Source organism: Zingiber officinale, chromosome 6B (assembly GCF_018446385.1).
Source record: "Zingiber officinale cultivar Zhangliang chromosome 6B, Zo_v1.1, whole genome shotgun sequence".
NCBI lineage: Eukaryota > Viridiplantae > Streptophyta > Magnoliopsida > Zingiberales > Zingiberaceae > Zingiber > Zingiber officinale.
Window position 1 is genome coordinate 102,941,362 of NC_055996.1, and position 15,326 is coordinate 102,956,687.

The window sequence follows — 15,326 nt, forward strand, 5'->3', positions numbered from 1 at the left end:
TATCTGCCGTCCGATTCCTGTTGAAAAATTTCAGTCGTTGGATGAGATTCCTTGCCCACCCTCTGTAAAGGAACATATATGCTATCCTTTACTTGCAGGCGCGGATCATATAAAAGACGAATTACAAATATGTTGATTTAAGACATTTTACCTATTTAAAATAATATTGAAGGACGGAATTTAAATAGATCCCTTCCGTCTGAGGACTTCCAGCCATCCTTCCTTCTCATTTGAAGTTTTGGACTTTTTCCAAATTACTGAACAATCAATGACGAGGTCGCGGGGCGAGGTAAAGTCGCGAGTGTCTGAACGAGACCTTGTGGCAAGCTATCAGGACAAGGTCCGACCGCGCCATGAACTCTCGAGATGAGGTTCTACCTCTCTGCAAGGTCTTACGTGAACGGGGTTTGGTCGTGGCATTCGGTAATTCAATCTATAAATTGATAAAATTAATCAAAAATCGATTTACTATTAATTATCCTAATCGAATTAAATTTTTATTAAAATTATTATTTCGATTAACATTAAATTAATCAAATTTATTTTAAAAATAGTTTAAAAAAATTATATAAAATTAATATCAAATTAAATAGCGTCGCTGCTTACCTTTCCTTCCCTTCACCTCGTTTACTTTTATTCTTCGTCTTTCCGTTCCTCTTGCCCTCGTTTACTTTTAATTATTGTTCGTCTTTTAATTTCCTTTCCCATGGGTTATATTTTCAGGAGATTTTTTTTTTATATATCCGTGGCTCCGAATAAACAAAGCATAGGGACAGAGACAGTGATAATTGAAGGTTTAGATCTGTACTTGAGATGATGACAGGTGTTTAGAGTTGGATCGAACGGATGAACCGCCCATATCATTTAAATCGAAGCAGTTTGGGCTTAGGCCGTTCTAGGCGAAGGCCTATTTACTTTTATGGAGTTCTTGTTGTTCGTTTTGTTCCCGGTGGGCCGAGCTTCGTCACCGTTGTCAAAACCATCTGCCGTTCGGAGAGATCTACTACTCTTCTTTGGTCAAGGATGGCGGAGGTAGAGGGCGAGGAGAGATCATGGCCGAGCTCCCATGGTGGCGGAGGAGGAGGAGGAGGAAGATCGTCGCGGGCCATCTGCTGTCGGGAGCTTCGCCTGCACGAGTTCCCTGAAAGGTACGTGATCCTGTCCGCCGACCCGGATACCCCAGATCACGCCTTCTCTATTGGACGCTTGGACGGGCAGGTCGAGCCCCTTGTCGGTTAGTCTGATCTCACTTCTCCTGTCCTTTCTTCCTCCTTTATTATGCATTTTTCTTCCTACAAGGAATCTAGGATACTAGCTTTTGGTGCTTGTGATCGTATTCTCGATTACTGGATTTTGGATCTTAATTCCGTTTTGAGGTGAATTTTTATTTATTAGTGCAATAAAGAATCGTGATAGTACGTACTAAGGCATAGGTTACCGGCAATAGAGTTAAATGTGATATTTTCGTGGGAAATCGGTCTCTAGATTAGCTTAAAATCTGGGAAAAAAATTTCCTTCTCCACGAGTTCGCCGGAAGTTGATAAATCGTATGTGAACTCTAGAACTAAGAGGAAATGTGAGCTCATGGAGGGGAATCGACCTCCGTATTAGCTCAAAACCAACAATGTCTTCTTCTCCACTAGTTCCTTGACAGGTACATCATCTAGTCTCTCAACCCGGATGCCACAGATCATGCCTTCTCACTAATGGCCAAGTTGAGTTCCTCTTCAACTAGTCGGATCAACTTCTCCTGGGCTCCCTTTCTCTTTCATTCTGTACTTCAACCCATCCTTTAGGGTTGTAAATGTTCCTGGCGTTTTTGAATAAGCTCAGATTATGGTTTGATAAAAACTTATTATTCATGTTCATATTTTTTTTATTAACTTGTATAAAATTTAATTATAAATATTTTTAATTTTTTTTTTCAAATACATAATTTTTTTATAGTAATTTATAAATGTTTACAATCTTAAATTGTCATAATCTGTTAAAAGTAAAAAAATAATATAAGGTTCATGTATAAGATCAACAGTTCATAAGTACAATAATGCTGGTAGTTGAGCCTTGACGGGTGAGCAGAGTTGGCACCTGCGTGGTGAGTTGCCGCCAATAGGCAGGGGTCGAATCCTGGCGAGCACAGGAATGCCTCACTAGTGTATATGCCCCCCTCACATAAATGGCCCCATTGATTTACCTCTCTTCCAATGTGCGTGGGGCAGTCTTGGAGAGCCCCTGGGATGAGGGTTATTACCTTCCTATCGAATAATGATGGTAGTTGAGCTAGATAAAAATTTCAAGCTCAGCTCGAGTTCGATAAAATTTTTAATAACCAAGTTTGAACAACTTTGTTTGCACCCTACCTTTCTTTTTTGGTTGCTTTTTTTCTTCTTGTTTGGATTCTAGTTTGGTTGCTCATAATCATTTTCTCGACAGTTGAATTTTACATCTTAATATCATTATAAGGTGAATTTCTTTGTAATAATGCAATATGGACAAAATTGTGATGGAAACTCTCAAACTTTAAGGCATATGACACCAGAAATAAGAGGAAAATGTGATCTCTTTGAGGGAAATTGACTGTAGATTAGCTTAGAACAGAGTATGCTTTCTTCATCATTTAGTCATAGGCTTACACAGATTTATCACTTCTCAAATAAGGAAAAAAAAGGAGCTAAATGGAGATTAGCACACTACTCTTAAACTAGAGGCTCACAATAACAAACAAATAAGCTGAAGTAGGAGAAAATTAGATGGATAGTTACTTTACTTATTAAGATTCCTTCTATTCTTCTTCCCTAATCGAACTTGCTAAAATGTTGGCCAGCAAAATCAGTTTGCGATATATCTTGAATGTATCATCCTCCTATGATAAGCTAGTTCACTGCTTTAGAATTTCAACTTGAGTTTGTTTTCCACTCATAGCAGAACACTTTGCTAGATAGCTTACAGTTTCTCTTTAGCTCTCCAGTTGGTATCTGGAAGCTCAGTTTAAATAACTTTATTTTCGCCAATTTTTCTTTAGTTGTGAGGCATGAAACACGGGATGTAATTTTACTCCTTATAGAATGTCTAGTCAAAACAACTGTTTCTGTCTGCTTGGCACCTTCTATGCCCACAAAAGAAAAATAATTCTAATGGAAGCTTATAATATGATTGCGCATACACCTCCATTTCATGTGTTGCAATAGCTTGGGCTGTAATTAGTTGGGATTTGGCAGGTCAGAAAATATGAAGGAAAGGACAAGAGGGAAAGGAAAATGAGGCGTAGGAAAAGAGAGAATTTTCTAACTATGCTTACTTGGAGGATGGAAAATGAGATGAATAACTGTAAATAATTATTTGCTACTCAGGGAAAATGGGATGAGTAAATTAAATCAGGAAGGAAAGAAGCCAAATTTGGTAAACTTCTTCTATGTGGATAAAATCATATCTGATTCTATGGCTATTAAACCTAACCATATCCTAAGGTTCTTGAATGTTCTAATTTTTTTACATCGATTAAGTTGCTATTTTTATTTAATTTCTAAAAGATGATCCCTTTCATATATGAGATGTATATTAGTTTTTCAACATTCACTTTATGCTAATTCCACATTTGCAATGCAGAAAATTTTAGTTCTGTGGCTTCTTCAAAAGTCTCTACAATTTTTGGAGTGGTTGGAATTATAAGGTTGCTTGCAGGTACATTTAGTTTTTGTTAAGTTAACTATGCAATATCCAAGCTAATATTGCTTCACGGTTTTGGTTTACCACGTTGAATGTGTAGTTTCACTCACAGATATTCAAGGTTTAATATATGTGTTTTTATTAGTTAAATTATAGATTCTGAATAAGTTATGAAAATGTTTTGACATGATTCTGATGATTATGATTTTCATGCTTATGTCCTTGATCCCATCTTGTTTCATGTTCAAAAGAGATGCTGGGAGGGAGGAACTGGACTAGCTATCGTGGCTATTTTGATAAAAGTTAGCAGCAAAACTTCCAGTAATTGGATTGTTGATTTGGGGTTCTTTTCCATTGGCAGATCAAGAATTAAATAGATTCCCTGTTTTTTTTTTTTGGAAGGGTCACGTGATTCTTTGCATATGTCTCTGCCATAGTTTTCTACTTGCTATCTCCTACAGCACTACTTATTTCTGTGGTTCCAAGAGATTACAACCTAATGTTGGCTGAAGGATATCTTCTCCCACTTTCCACTTCCTTAGGGTCTTCTACTTGAGAACTCCAGTCAGGGAAGAGGGATGGGTAGGTAGACAAGATCGACAACTTCAAAGGCATGAAGGTGAGGGCTGCATCTTGGTGGATGGAGGCAATACTGGGATCAGCTGCTCTGTGACTTTTTCTAGAGGTGATGGGCCTGCGGCAACTCTGTGTACAAGAGAGAGGAGGGGAGGTTGCTGCAAAGGAAGAGGGAAGGAGGAGCTTTGTCATGTCTGGACACACAGGCTCCCGTAGCAAAGGAGGAGATGTCAATGTAGATGTTCAGCACATACAAAAATCTGTTACCTCAACAACAAGGTAGCATGTGAGGGAGAGGTTTGAATGTTATGTGGATCATAAGAAAAAACAGGAGCAGGGTAATTGAGAACAGAAGGTAGATGGGTGAGAGAACAGAAGGTAGATGGGTGAGAGATATTCACAAGGGGGAGAGGGATGAAAGGAGTGTAAAGTAAGGTGAGGTTCTCTGCTACCAACTTGCGAGGGATAGAGTTGTATTGTGTTGATGCAAACTATTACATGTGCATATAAGGCACTTAAATAACATCTAATAACACAATACCCTATGAGAGACCAAAATCATATATTCTAACACACTTAACTCTAGTGTTGTAAATGGCGATAGACGGTGGCGAGCGGCTAGTGATTGACTACCGCCTCGGTCACCTAGGCGATGCCTAGGTAGTTGAATTTATTTTACTATTTTTTATACATAATATTATAAATAATCATTATTCTTTATAATATTTACCTTTAATAAAATATATTAATTAAAATTTTAAATTTTAATCTAAATATTTAAAAATAAAAAATATGTTTTTTAATATATATATATATATATATATATATATATATATATATATATATTAAAATTAATGAGGTAATGTTATTAAACTTTAATTAAGTTTATTTAAGTTATCTCAATTATAGATAGGAGTTGATTAAAATTATTAACCTACCGTTGTTTAATTAAACCCTAACTTACAATCTACCTCCAAACTATGTTTCAGCTAGGTGACGAGTCTGACGCGTCGCCGGGCCCGCCGTCTGTCTCGGGCGACACTTCCAAGCTCACACGATGCGTCCGGACTCATAGTGAGGCCCACGTGACGTGTTCGGACATGTCGTGGTGGCAAAACGACAGCGGTTCTAGGCGTGACAGAGGCGGAAGGAGGTGAGTTACCGCCTAAAGCACCGCCTTAGGCAAAGGCGGTGCGGTTGATGCCTGTCTTCCGCCTAGGTGGCCACCTCAACCGCATTTAGAACGCTGCTTAACTCTAAATTTCATTAACAGAATCAATGAAGCTTTTCTTCAAACTTCCTATACTTTTTAGGTCTGTGCATTAAGAGGATACTTGAATACTTGGATAGGAATCCCACAAACAGTCACCAGTAGGAATTTAGATTTAAGTGCTGGAGATATATGATTGTCTCATATTCCTTCTTTTTCTAACTTCTTTTCCTTATCCTTCCTTTTCTCTTGAGCTGTATGATTTTGATCCAGGAACATATGTGCTTCTTATTACTTCCCGGAAAGAAGTTGGAAGTTATCTCGGTTTCCCTGTGTTCAATGTGACATCAATGAGAGTTTTACTCTGCAACAAGGCTTTAAAGCATTCAACTTCTCAAGAAGTATGATCTATACGCTCCATTCTAAACATTATTATATCTCTGTTAATCTTCTTTTATCTAATTCGTAGACAAAGGATCGCAGATTTACTATTCATTTATCCTTTGAGTAACTTTTTGCACTTCTTAATATGTTCTTGCTTTCGTCCAGAGAAAAGACGAGGCTTACTTTATGTCTCTTCTCAAAATCATAGAATCAACTCCTGGCTTATATTATTCATATGAAGCAGATTTGACACTGAAGTAAGTACTGACCATGTTGCTTGCTTGAAGTTTGTTCTGAGCCTTAATAACATTACATCAGTTAAGAATTTTCATATAATGGATCTTCTTAGTTGGTAATCGAACTGTGACGATATAGTGAATCACACTTAGATTTTACTGTGGTTAGCATGACTAATGACTGGTATTCTAGCTTGCAGAGGGCTTCCAAGTTGACTCAAGAAAGGATACACAAATCTCTATGGAAACAGGTCTAATATCATCCTTATTTGTATTTTTTCTACATTTCTGAATTTTATTCCATCTTTGTATCCTGTCTAAATTGTATTTCCAAAACAGTTACACTTGTATGCTATCTTTGTCTAAATTGTTCTTTGATAAAAATACATAATGTTTTCCTTTTTGCTTATATGACATTGTTAATTGCTGATATATAAGCCAACAGAAGTGTAGCCCTTTGATCAAAGAAAAAAGTCAGTTATATAAAACCTGTCTTCAGATGGGATAAATAAATTTCCCATTGAATCACAATCACAATTGAGGTTCTGAACAGAAATTGCTTATCACCAGATATTTTCCTGTAAAAGTATATATATTTCTTCACATTCTCTTGGAAGTCTGCTCCGAATAACTTTTAATCATGTAATTGTAATGAGAATAGATATAAAGTCTTAATGTTCTATTTCTTCTCCAGCAATTTTAGTCTTGGTTCTTTTGATAGTGAAACCATTTTTGTGTTTCTTTTTCAGGCTGATCCACGCTTTTTATGGAATCGTAATTTGATGGAGGAGCTTATTGAGAATAAGGTTGCAAATGTTTTATTTGAAGTTCTTTGGATTAACCATGTATGCTATCTATAGTACTTATGTACATCTGTTTTTTTGCAGCTTGATGTTTTTACCATTCCTGTGATACAAGGAAGTATCCTTAAATTTGTAGCGCATTTTGTTAATGAAAGTGTTCATAGTCATTTTGTCAACATGATACTATCTTGCCGTTTTTACTCCATTCTTCTACTTCAATGCTAAATGTCATTAAGCTTTTTATTTTATTATTATTATTATTTTTTTGCAATTATATAAACTTCTTTTAGTTATGTATAAGTCAAGAAAGCTATTTTTTGTCAGTATTTCAAGATAGTTGAGGAGTTCTCTTAACATTGAGTCAGGCTTTAAGTCAGTACAGTTGACCTTTAAAGGTTCACCTGCCAGAGTTTTATTGATCTCAAGAAGGTGCAACCGCCGTCTAGGTAAGATGAAAACACGCCACTGGCGTGTATATTGGTATTCTCATTTGTCTGGTTTTCTCGAAAGGATTTTTTTTTTGAAGATTTGGTTGACATAAACATGTAATTTATCTCCTCAGACCTCAGGCAATGTTTTATGTAATATTGTATGTATTCTCATTATGGAAGCAGGAACTAGGATGTGGAGGAGAGGAGCAAATTTGGAAGGTGCAGCTGCTAATTTTATTGAGACTGAACAAATTCTAGAGTTCGAAGGGTTTAGGGCTTCATTTTTACAGGTGATCTATTCATGCATTGGCTCCTATCTGTCATGTAAGAAAGATCAATACTTTAGATGATGAGTTTAACTGAAATGATTTCATCCAATGAAGAAACATTTTCTTTTAATCAAATTCCACATGAGAGAGAAGCAACTCCTTAGATTAGTGTGGCTTATTTAATAGCTTTATTGTTTGGTAAACAAGGACTCTATGTGGTCTTTCATGCATTTTTTTTTTTTTGTGGTAAATTTCATTTGCATCTAGAGTTTACTTTTTTTATCTTAATGACTCAATTATGCTCTAAGTTCAGATACCCATGTAAGTGTTCTAAAGTCTTTACTTCAAATGTTGCATTGGGCTTTCCTAACTTTTTTTTTTTCATTCACGTATTATTATCTGGCTATTAGATTCGGGGTTCCATTCCACTTCTATGGGAGCAAATAGTAGACTTAAGCTACAAACCACAACTCAATATAATTAACCATGATGAAACGGTATGAAGGTTGCGCTGATGCTTTCCTGGTTATGCATATATGGTTATTGATTTTTCTCCTTCTCAAAGAATGGCCTTCTTTGAAACTAAAATCAGTTTCTTGTAGCCGAAGGTTGTAGAGCGTCATTTTCATGATCTTGTACAAAGATATGGGGAGACAATAGCTGTTGACTTAACTGATAAAGTGAGTTCTGGTTTGCATTTTTTATCTAATACATCACCCATTTTTTGTTGTATGGATTTTTAATTAAACAAACATTTTACTGGGACACTATGATTTTTATCAAAACACATTCCAATAGCAAACCAAACTGATTCAAACAGGCCAATTTTGAGTTAAAATCATGTCGCAAGTTGAAATAAGCTTGTGAACCATTCTATTCCAATTAGAAAATCAACTTGCATGGGTGTTCATCTATATTTATATACCAGTGGATGTGAGAGACTTCAAATGAACGTTTTTGGTGCAAAGACACTCAAATACACTGCTTTTGAGTGATTTCATGCTGCAAGTTAATTTCCAAGTCAGCTAGCAGACCATTATGTGCCAATCAGTAGCACGCATGCTGATTTTAATTAAATCATGCTATAAACAAATCAGCTTGTGGGTGGTGAGAATAAGTCTTGGAGGGATTTAAAAAATTGAAAGGTAAAACAAGAAGAAAAAAACATGAGATGTGCTTTGGTAAAAAAAAATCCTTATTTTGATGTGTTTTGGTAAAATTAATTACAAGGGGGTTGTTTGGATAAACTTCCCTAATTAAATTATAATTTATTCTTATTTCTATGAATTATATATGTTCAAACTGTCCACTTGTGATCCTCTGTTAGTCTTGCGCTGGTGATTGAGGGTGGGCTGACGGTTATGATGTGGATGACTTGATATATTTGGCTCTGGTACTTTGATGATGTGGTTTTATATGATTGTGAAGAACTCAATGGCAAACAGTTCTGTGCTTTCAAGATATGGCAGTTCAATCTTTTTGCTGTGAATAAACACCACTTAATTCAGTTAGATAACTGTAAGCACCATCTAAGGGACAAGTCTGCTTGCTAATTCAATTTATCAAGAATAGGATACTATATTAGAGATTTAGAGTGTTCAATCATAGATTCATAACAAATACTAATTAATCACAAATAGATATTGGTAGGAATAAAATAAAATAATATCAAAAGGACATGTTTATGACCCTAAACTTCAGGTTTATAACCTAGTTTAACTTTGCTTGTCTTATGTGACCAGGCTATTATAAGGCCTATAGAAGCGAGCCTTTCTCATTATTTTATTCTTATTAATCAAGAATACAATATTTCCCATTTTGACATTTATTTTGTTCTATTGTATGTGGTAACCGATTGAGACACATACTCTGTGAGATCAATGACTGAGGCGCTCAGTCTTAGTGATACATGAAGCAGAGTTAGAGGTCAACTTCATTTGGATCACTTTCCTCTCATTCTGCTGCATCTTCATCACTTCTTTCTTCCCTTGCATCTGCCCTCCACTATTCTGATCCACCAGCACAAAGGGTTGCCACTGTTCGTCTTCTGCCACCCTTCTTCTCCACTCACTTTTCAAATCTCCCTATCACAGATGAAAGCCACTGAAAGAAATTAGGAGGGCTTCATCACTTAATAATATACAATTTTTGATATGGTGCAACTTAAGTTTTGGTCTAATGTAGTCTTAATTGTAAAAAATTGCAAGAGATATTTGTGAACAGGTCAAGAGGAAATTCAAGACGCAACACAACACAAATAGTAAAATAGCAATGGTGAATAAGGTGGAAACTTTCATTGACCTGAGTTAGATCTGGGTTCATGAAAAACATTTCATAGATGAATATGTTGATATTTTTCACAATGCCATCAGATTGGTTAAAATTCTTGATCTCTCAGCTTATGTTTGAATTTGCATGTTGCTGTTAATCTCCATTATATCTTCATCCAATTTGAAGATGTCAGATGCTCTTGCTATTGTTTATTAAGAGTTTCTGGAAATGTGAATCTCTTGCAGAGACATTTTCATGTTCTAACTTTGTAGTTAATGAACATGTTGAACTAGCATGGTTAATCAGGGTTTGTTAATCAACATATAACCTTATGTTGAATTCGAAAGGAGTTCACTTTTGCAGGGTAGAATGGCCCTCAAAATTCCTAAGTTATTTTTTTTCCTTCTTTATATTGTATACTTTATCTTTACTCTTCTTGGCTATATGCACTTGATGTTAGAGAAAACTGGACTCTCCTATCTGAATAAGGTTGCAAAATAAATTCAGTTAAGCAATTGATTTGTTTACTTGGGGAAAATTTTCCAATTAAAATTGTAAATGGTGTTTTCTTATTGTTTGGTTTATCCCTCTAATTTTACTTGATTTTGAAGGAAGGTGAAGAAGGTCAGCTTAGTGAAGCATTTTCGGCTGCAATACAAAATCTTCCATATGTTAGGTATTTGGCTAAAATTTTGGTTAATAGTGTCAATGACTAATGATTTAATCAATAAAACTTATTGTTAATCTTCCATTAATATTAGGTATTGACTACATTTCTTTTGGTTAATAATGTCAATGTATAATGAGTTTTAAGCGACATCCTCGTTGACAGTTGACACTGATCAAACAATGGTTTATGTCATTATTGGGGATGGTTGCCAATGTACTGTGTATTCACAGAAAAATGACGTTTTGTAAGAATCACTGATGGGAGTTGATAAATGTTGCAAATTTGATTGAAAAGCCATGAGCTGAAGGGTAACCAAACAAAAAAAAACTATAAAATGGATGGATAGCAGAATGAACTTTCTCAATTTGTTAGACTGATCCATTTTCACATTTATGCAGTTGAAAGGATTATACTGATAGTATAAAGAACCATAGTTATGAAAAGAAACCAATGAGCAAATTTGACACTGTTTCTTGTTTGTCATGTGAAAAACATAATCTATTAGGTTACTTTCTAGGAGTTAAATAGGGGATCTGCGCACCCAATTGGAGGCAAATGTCCAATATTTTCAAAGGATAGATATGATCCATTTGAATTCAGAAGCATCAAATAAGATGAAGTCTGAAAGTTCATGTTGTATTGACTTTTTTAGTCTATATCTAAATTCAATTTTTATCACATTTCTTGGCTAAAGTGTGGTAGTCTATGACTTAATAGTTATGAAAGTTACTATTAGATGTTTAATGGGCCTCCTGTCTCAGAGTTTCTCATCCATTTCTTTTTCCTCTTTTTGCAGATATGTACCTTTTGATTTCCATCATGCATGTGCCAAAGGAAATTTTGATAACTTACAACTTCTTTACAATCAAATCAAAGATCAAGTAGAAAGCCAAGGGTAATTGAACAAATAATCATTTTTTTAATGTAATTTCATTGCCAATATAGTTTTTTATTCATCTTCCTGAATGTCAACTGCTATTATTGCAAATAATTCTTCTTACTGCATCATTGTGCCAGCTGAGCAGATATTTTCTGATGAAAATTGATGGACAAATACTTCTGGAGCAGAAGGGAGTCATCAGGTCTAATTGCATAGATTGCCTGGATCGCACAAATGTTACTCAGGTTTGCAAGTGAAATTCTACTTTCAAGTTTCTTATTTTGTTCCAAAATCCGAGTTAATTTTGAGTTGTGACCACCACCATGGTCTTTGATACATTAGCATCTTTGCAGTAGGTCATGCCTTTGATCCTGCTATTCTTGTCCAATGCATTGATTTCCCTTCCTAATGGTTTTGATATTTTTTTAACTTAGGCTCACTTGTGGTTAAAACATAAAAAAGTATTGTAATTTACACCATAATACAAGTAACTAACGAGTGTGGGTGCTATTGTCTCTTAGCTAATTTCATTTGGCATCTCCCTATGGTTGATGCAAAACCATGGATGTTGGTTTGAATTCTGGATGAAGAAGGTTGAGAGTTGGTTGCAGCAGTCCTAGATACTCAACATCAAAATGTGCTTAAACCCTTGAATTTGAATCTTAACCTTAATTGTAACTCAATAGAGGGGGAAAATCATGTAGCTGATGATAAGACAGACACGGTTAGATAATGACGATGATCAGTTGTGGCCGATCTGTTCATAGTGAAGTTTCTTTCTTTGTCATAGCCTTCAAGTCTAAGATGGTGGGAACTGGGAAAGTTCTTTTCCATCATCCTTTTAATTTATTTTTTTAAAGAAAATCCTTATAATCCCATTCCTCATTGCAGAGTTATCTGGCACAAAAATCATTGAACTTACAGCTGCAGCAACTGGGAGCATTTTCAGCAAGTGAATGTATATCTACACACACTGACATCTATGAAATGTTTAGGATCTGTAAGGAATCATTCTAAAATACACTCTGCATATCTACTTTTCTGTTGTACTTCCAAGAAAGTGATTTTCTTATATCATCACTTTTGCTAGTATGGGCTGAACATGGTGATGAGATAAGCTTGGGATACACTGGTACACATGCCCTAAAAGGTGATCTAGTACGGTAAGTTCATGAGTTTACAATTTCCATTTATCATATTTTCCATCTATCTGATGCATTGCAAATCCCTATATCTCATCTTCTGGTTTCATACATACAGATACGGGAGGCAGACTTTAGGTGGAATGATAAAGGATGGAATAAGTGCGCTCACTAGATATTATTTGAATAATTTTCATGACGGGATTCGACAAGTACGTGATCACTTGACCTAAAGAGTAATTATTGCACTTGTTTCAAGTACTTGTGCATTTTTTGCATTAAATATGCATCTTTAACATTTTAATCTTTTCATTCTAAGCCTAAAAAAAAAGGAAAATCATGAGGAAATTCTCTACAATTTATCTCCTTCAGTAATCATTTTTCATTTCCCTTCTAAAGTTTAGTTTCTTTCAAAATGCCTTCCAGATTTTCAAAATACCCCTGTTGACAGAAAGTGATGTGGCGCACGTGCCATACCCGCTACATCAGTAGTCTGTCAGAGGAATTAATAGTGTGAACGGTTAGGGGGTGAATCTGAAAAGTTTACAACTTAAGTTCAGATTTTTGACTATTTTAAAACTTCAAGAAGTCCTTGAAAATAGGAGTAAACTTTGGGTTGGTCCTTATTAATATCTAATAAGATTCTTTGATATGACTTTTATGATGGTTCTTCACAGGATGCATTGGATCTCATTAGTGGTCATTATACTCTTAGCAGAAGTGGTTCCGGCCGATTTCAGGTCAATGGGATTGACTCTCTACCAGTAAGCCATTATATTAGTTTTAATTGTTTCATTCTTGATGAAATTTTATTTTACCTTCGTTTTTTTAATTTCCCTTTACTTAAGATCATCAAGACATTCCCCACATTTTACAAACTTTTGTCATTTTATCCCTTTACTACTAATATCATTGTTTTACAACGGAATGATTACTTGGTGGATTGTTAACGCTGTTGAAACGATGTCATGTTGTGTTTGCCATGTCATTGTTTCGTCAAAGTGAAGTAACAATGTTAGTGATTAGAAGTAAAATGACAAGAGTTCGAGAACTTCAAGTAACATTTGTTTTTTAAAAAAAACAAACTATTTAGTTTCTTTGCTTTAATGCCTTTCTGTTTATAGCTCAAGCTTGCTTTATGATTTATCGATATGCAGTATCTTCCTGTAGCCTCAGCTCTCATCATGGGTGGTCTGACGATGACAAGCTTCACACTACATCAAGGTCTCATACTTTTTCATTTGGAGCAAATATTCAGATTTGGTCCTTGTTAATTAAAAATTCTTTGGGCCCCTATCTATCCCCTCCCACTTGCTATACGGAACTATCCTTTTTAGTCATCAAATAATTAGATAATTAGAGCAAAAGGTGATATCGCTCACCCTAAGCAATCCAATATTGTCGGCCCAGGGCAAGATACAGATAGGTAAATCATTGGGGGAGGATATTTTGTCCTAGTACAGTGACCTTTTGTATGAAAGGTTAGACACTCAACGAGGCATTTTGTACCTGTTAAAAATAACTAGATAATTGATATATTCTTTTGTATGGAAGGTTAGACACTCAACGAGGCATTTTGTACCTGTTAAAAATAACTAGATAATTGATATATTCTTGTATGGAAGGTTCGACACTCAACGAGGCATTTTGTACCTGTTAAAAATAACTATATATATATATATATATATATATATTTTGAAATCAAAGATGATATTACTTTCTATGGATTTCAGTATCGTCAGTTATTTGATGAAATAACTAGTTGGTAAAATGAGGAATATTAATGAGACTTCAAATAAGTGGTCCAAACTTGGATTTTTCTTGAATCATTTTTCTTCTCAGATCCTGCCTTATTTTAACTTGTGTGTATTCAGCTGTAGGACGCAGCACAAACCCTTTGGCTTCATCGGTGTTCTGGGCCAGCTTGACTGCCGGTGTCATGGCGCTTGTTAAGGCTAATGGCAAGCAGTTCTGCTCCAGGCCACGCTTGTGTGGCCTCATGTAATATTTATTTTTTCTTTTGATATTTATCCAATGCTATTTATTTGTAACACATGAATTTCGAGTTCAGTTAGCCATTTTTAATCGCAATCAAGGATGATTCCATCATGTAATGTTGATCAACACTCAGTGTTTGTTCTTTTGAGTATGTTACTATAATCAACATGCTCAATCTGATGACAAAAGGTGAATACATTCGTTCCCAGTACTTCAGTCAATCCGTCCTAGAGTCAATACGGAGAATGTAAATCACGGACGGTTATTAGTATTTGGAATATTGACTAGCATAAAAGGGAGGTATTTACCTCGATTTTATTAAGATTTATCAACATGCTCAATTTGATTTACATGGGAGGAGAGGAGAAGACGAGGGAGAAAAAAAAAATATAATTTCTTGCTTATTTGTTTGTCAATGCAGAGGATGCCACTTAAGGTTGGCTTGCAAGATGCCGCAAGGCTGCCTTGCCTGATCATCTACTACATTTTCCTATCTAGCCCAACACTGTGCATCCGAGGGTATCTTTCTTGTTGCAAATTTATTGTTAGACATGTTGCAATAGAATGGATAGATAAATGTAGGGATGTAAATGAGCTAAGTCGTTCGCAAACCGCTCGTGAGTGACTCGGTCAAAACTTGACTTGAGCTCGAAGTTGATCGAGTTTAAGCTGGTTTGATTAGAAATAGAGTTGAACTTGAGCCTAATTATTATAGGCTCAGTAGCTCGGCGAGTTAAATGAGTCAGTAATAATATATATTTTTTATAATATATAATATATTAATTTATTT

General features: G+C 35.4%; 1 protein-coding gene across 4 annotated transcripts; it reads left to right on the forward strand.

Moving 5' to 3' along the window:
* The first annotated feature begins 937 nt into the window (after window positions 1–937).
* Window positions 938–14,678, forward strand: LOC121988567 (phosphoinositide phosphatase SAC8-like). 4 transcript variants are annotated; one of them, XM_042542053.1, is made up of 20 exons: window positions 939–1,234; window positions 3,607–3,681; window positions 5,726–5,853; window positions 6,002–6,093; window positions 6,266–6,323; window positions 6,822–6,878; window positions 6,960–6,993; window positions 7,241–7,321; window positions 7,490–7,596; window positions 7,986–8,072; window positions 8,178–8,255; window positions 10,458–10,522; window positions 11,313–11,411; window positions 11,542–11,641; window positions 12,288–12,396; window positions 12,487–12,559; window positions 12,657–12,750; window positions 13,216–13,278; window positions 13,696–13,762; window positions 14,413–14,678. In XM_042542053.1, exons 1-20 carry the CDS (start codon window positions 1,024–1,026, stop codon window positions 14,541–14,543), a joined length of 1,809 nt encoding a protein of 602 aa, XP_042397987.1. In that variant the 5' UTR covers window positions 939–1,023; the 3' UTR covers window positions 14,544–14,678. The 4 variants fall into 4 exon arrangements, with proteins under 4 accessions (XP_042397988.1, XP_042397987.1, XP_042397985.1 ...); XM_042542051.1 differs by having other exon boundaries at window positions 941–1,234; window positions 13,216–13,302; XM_042542052.1 differs by having other exon boundaries at window positions 941–1,234; window positions 8,184–8,255; window positions 13,216–13,302.
* Window positions 14,679–15,326: the final 648 nt, after the last annotated feature.

Excerpts from the sequence above, each read along its gene's own strand:
- LOC121988567 (XM_042542051.1), top strand. The coding sequence starts at position 1,024 with ATGGCGGAGGTAGAGGGCGAGGAGAGATCATGGCCGAGCTCCCATGGT. Across the intron at positions 10,523-11,312 it reads CAAAATCTTCCATATGTTAG|ATATGTACCTTTTGATTTCC; the intron begins GTATTTGGCTAA and ends CTCTTTTTGCAG. Across the intron at positions 13,303-13,695 it reads ATGGGATTGACTCTCTACCA|TATCTTCCTGTAGCCTCAGC; the intron begins GTAAGCCATTAT and ends ATCGATATGCAG.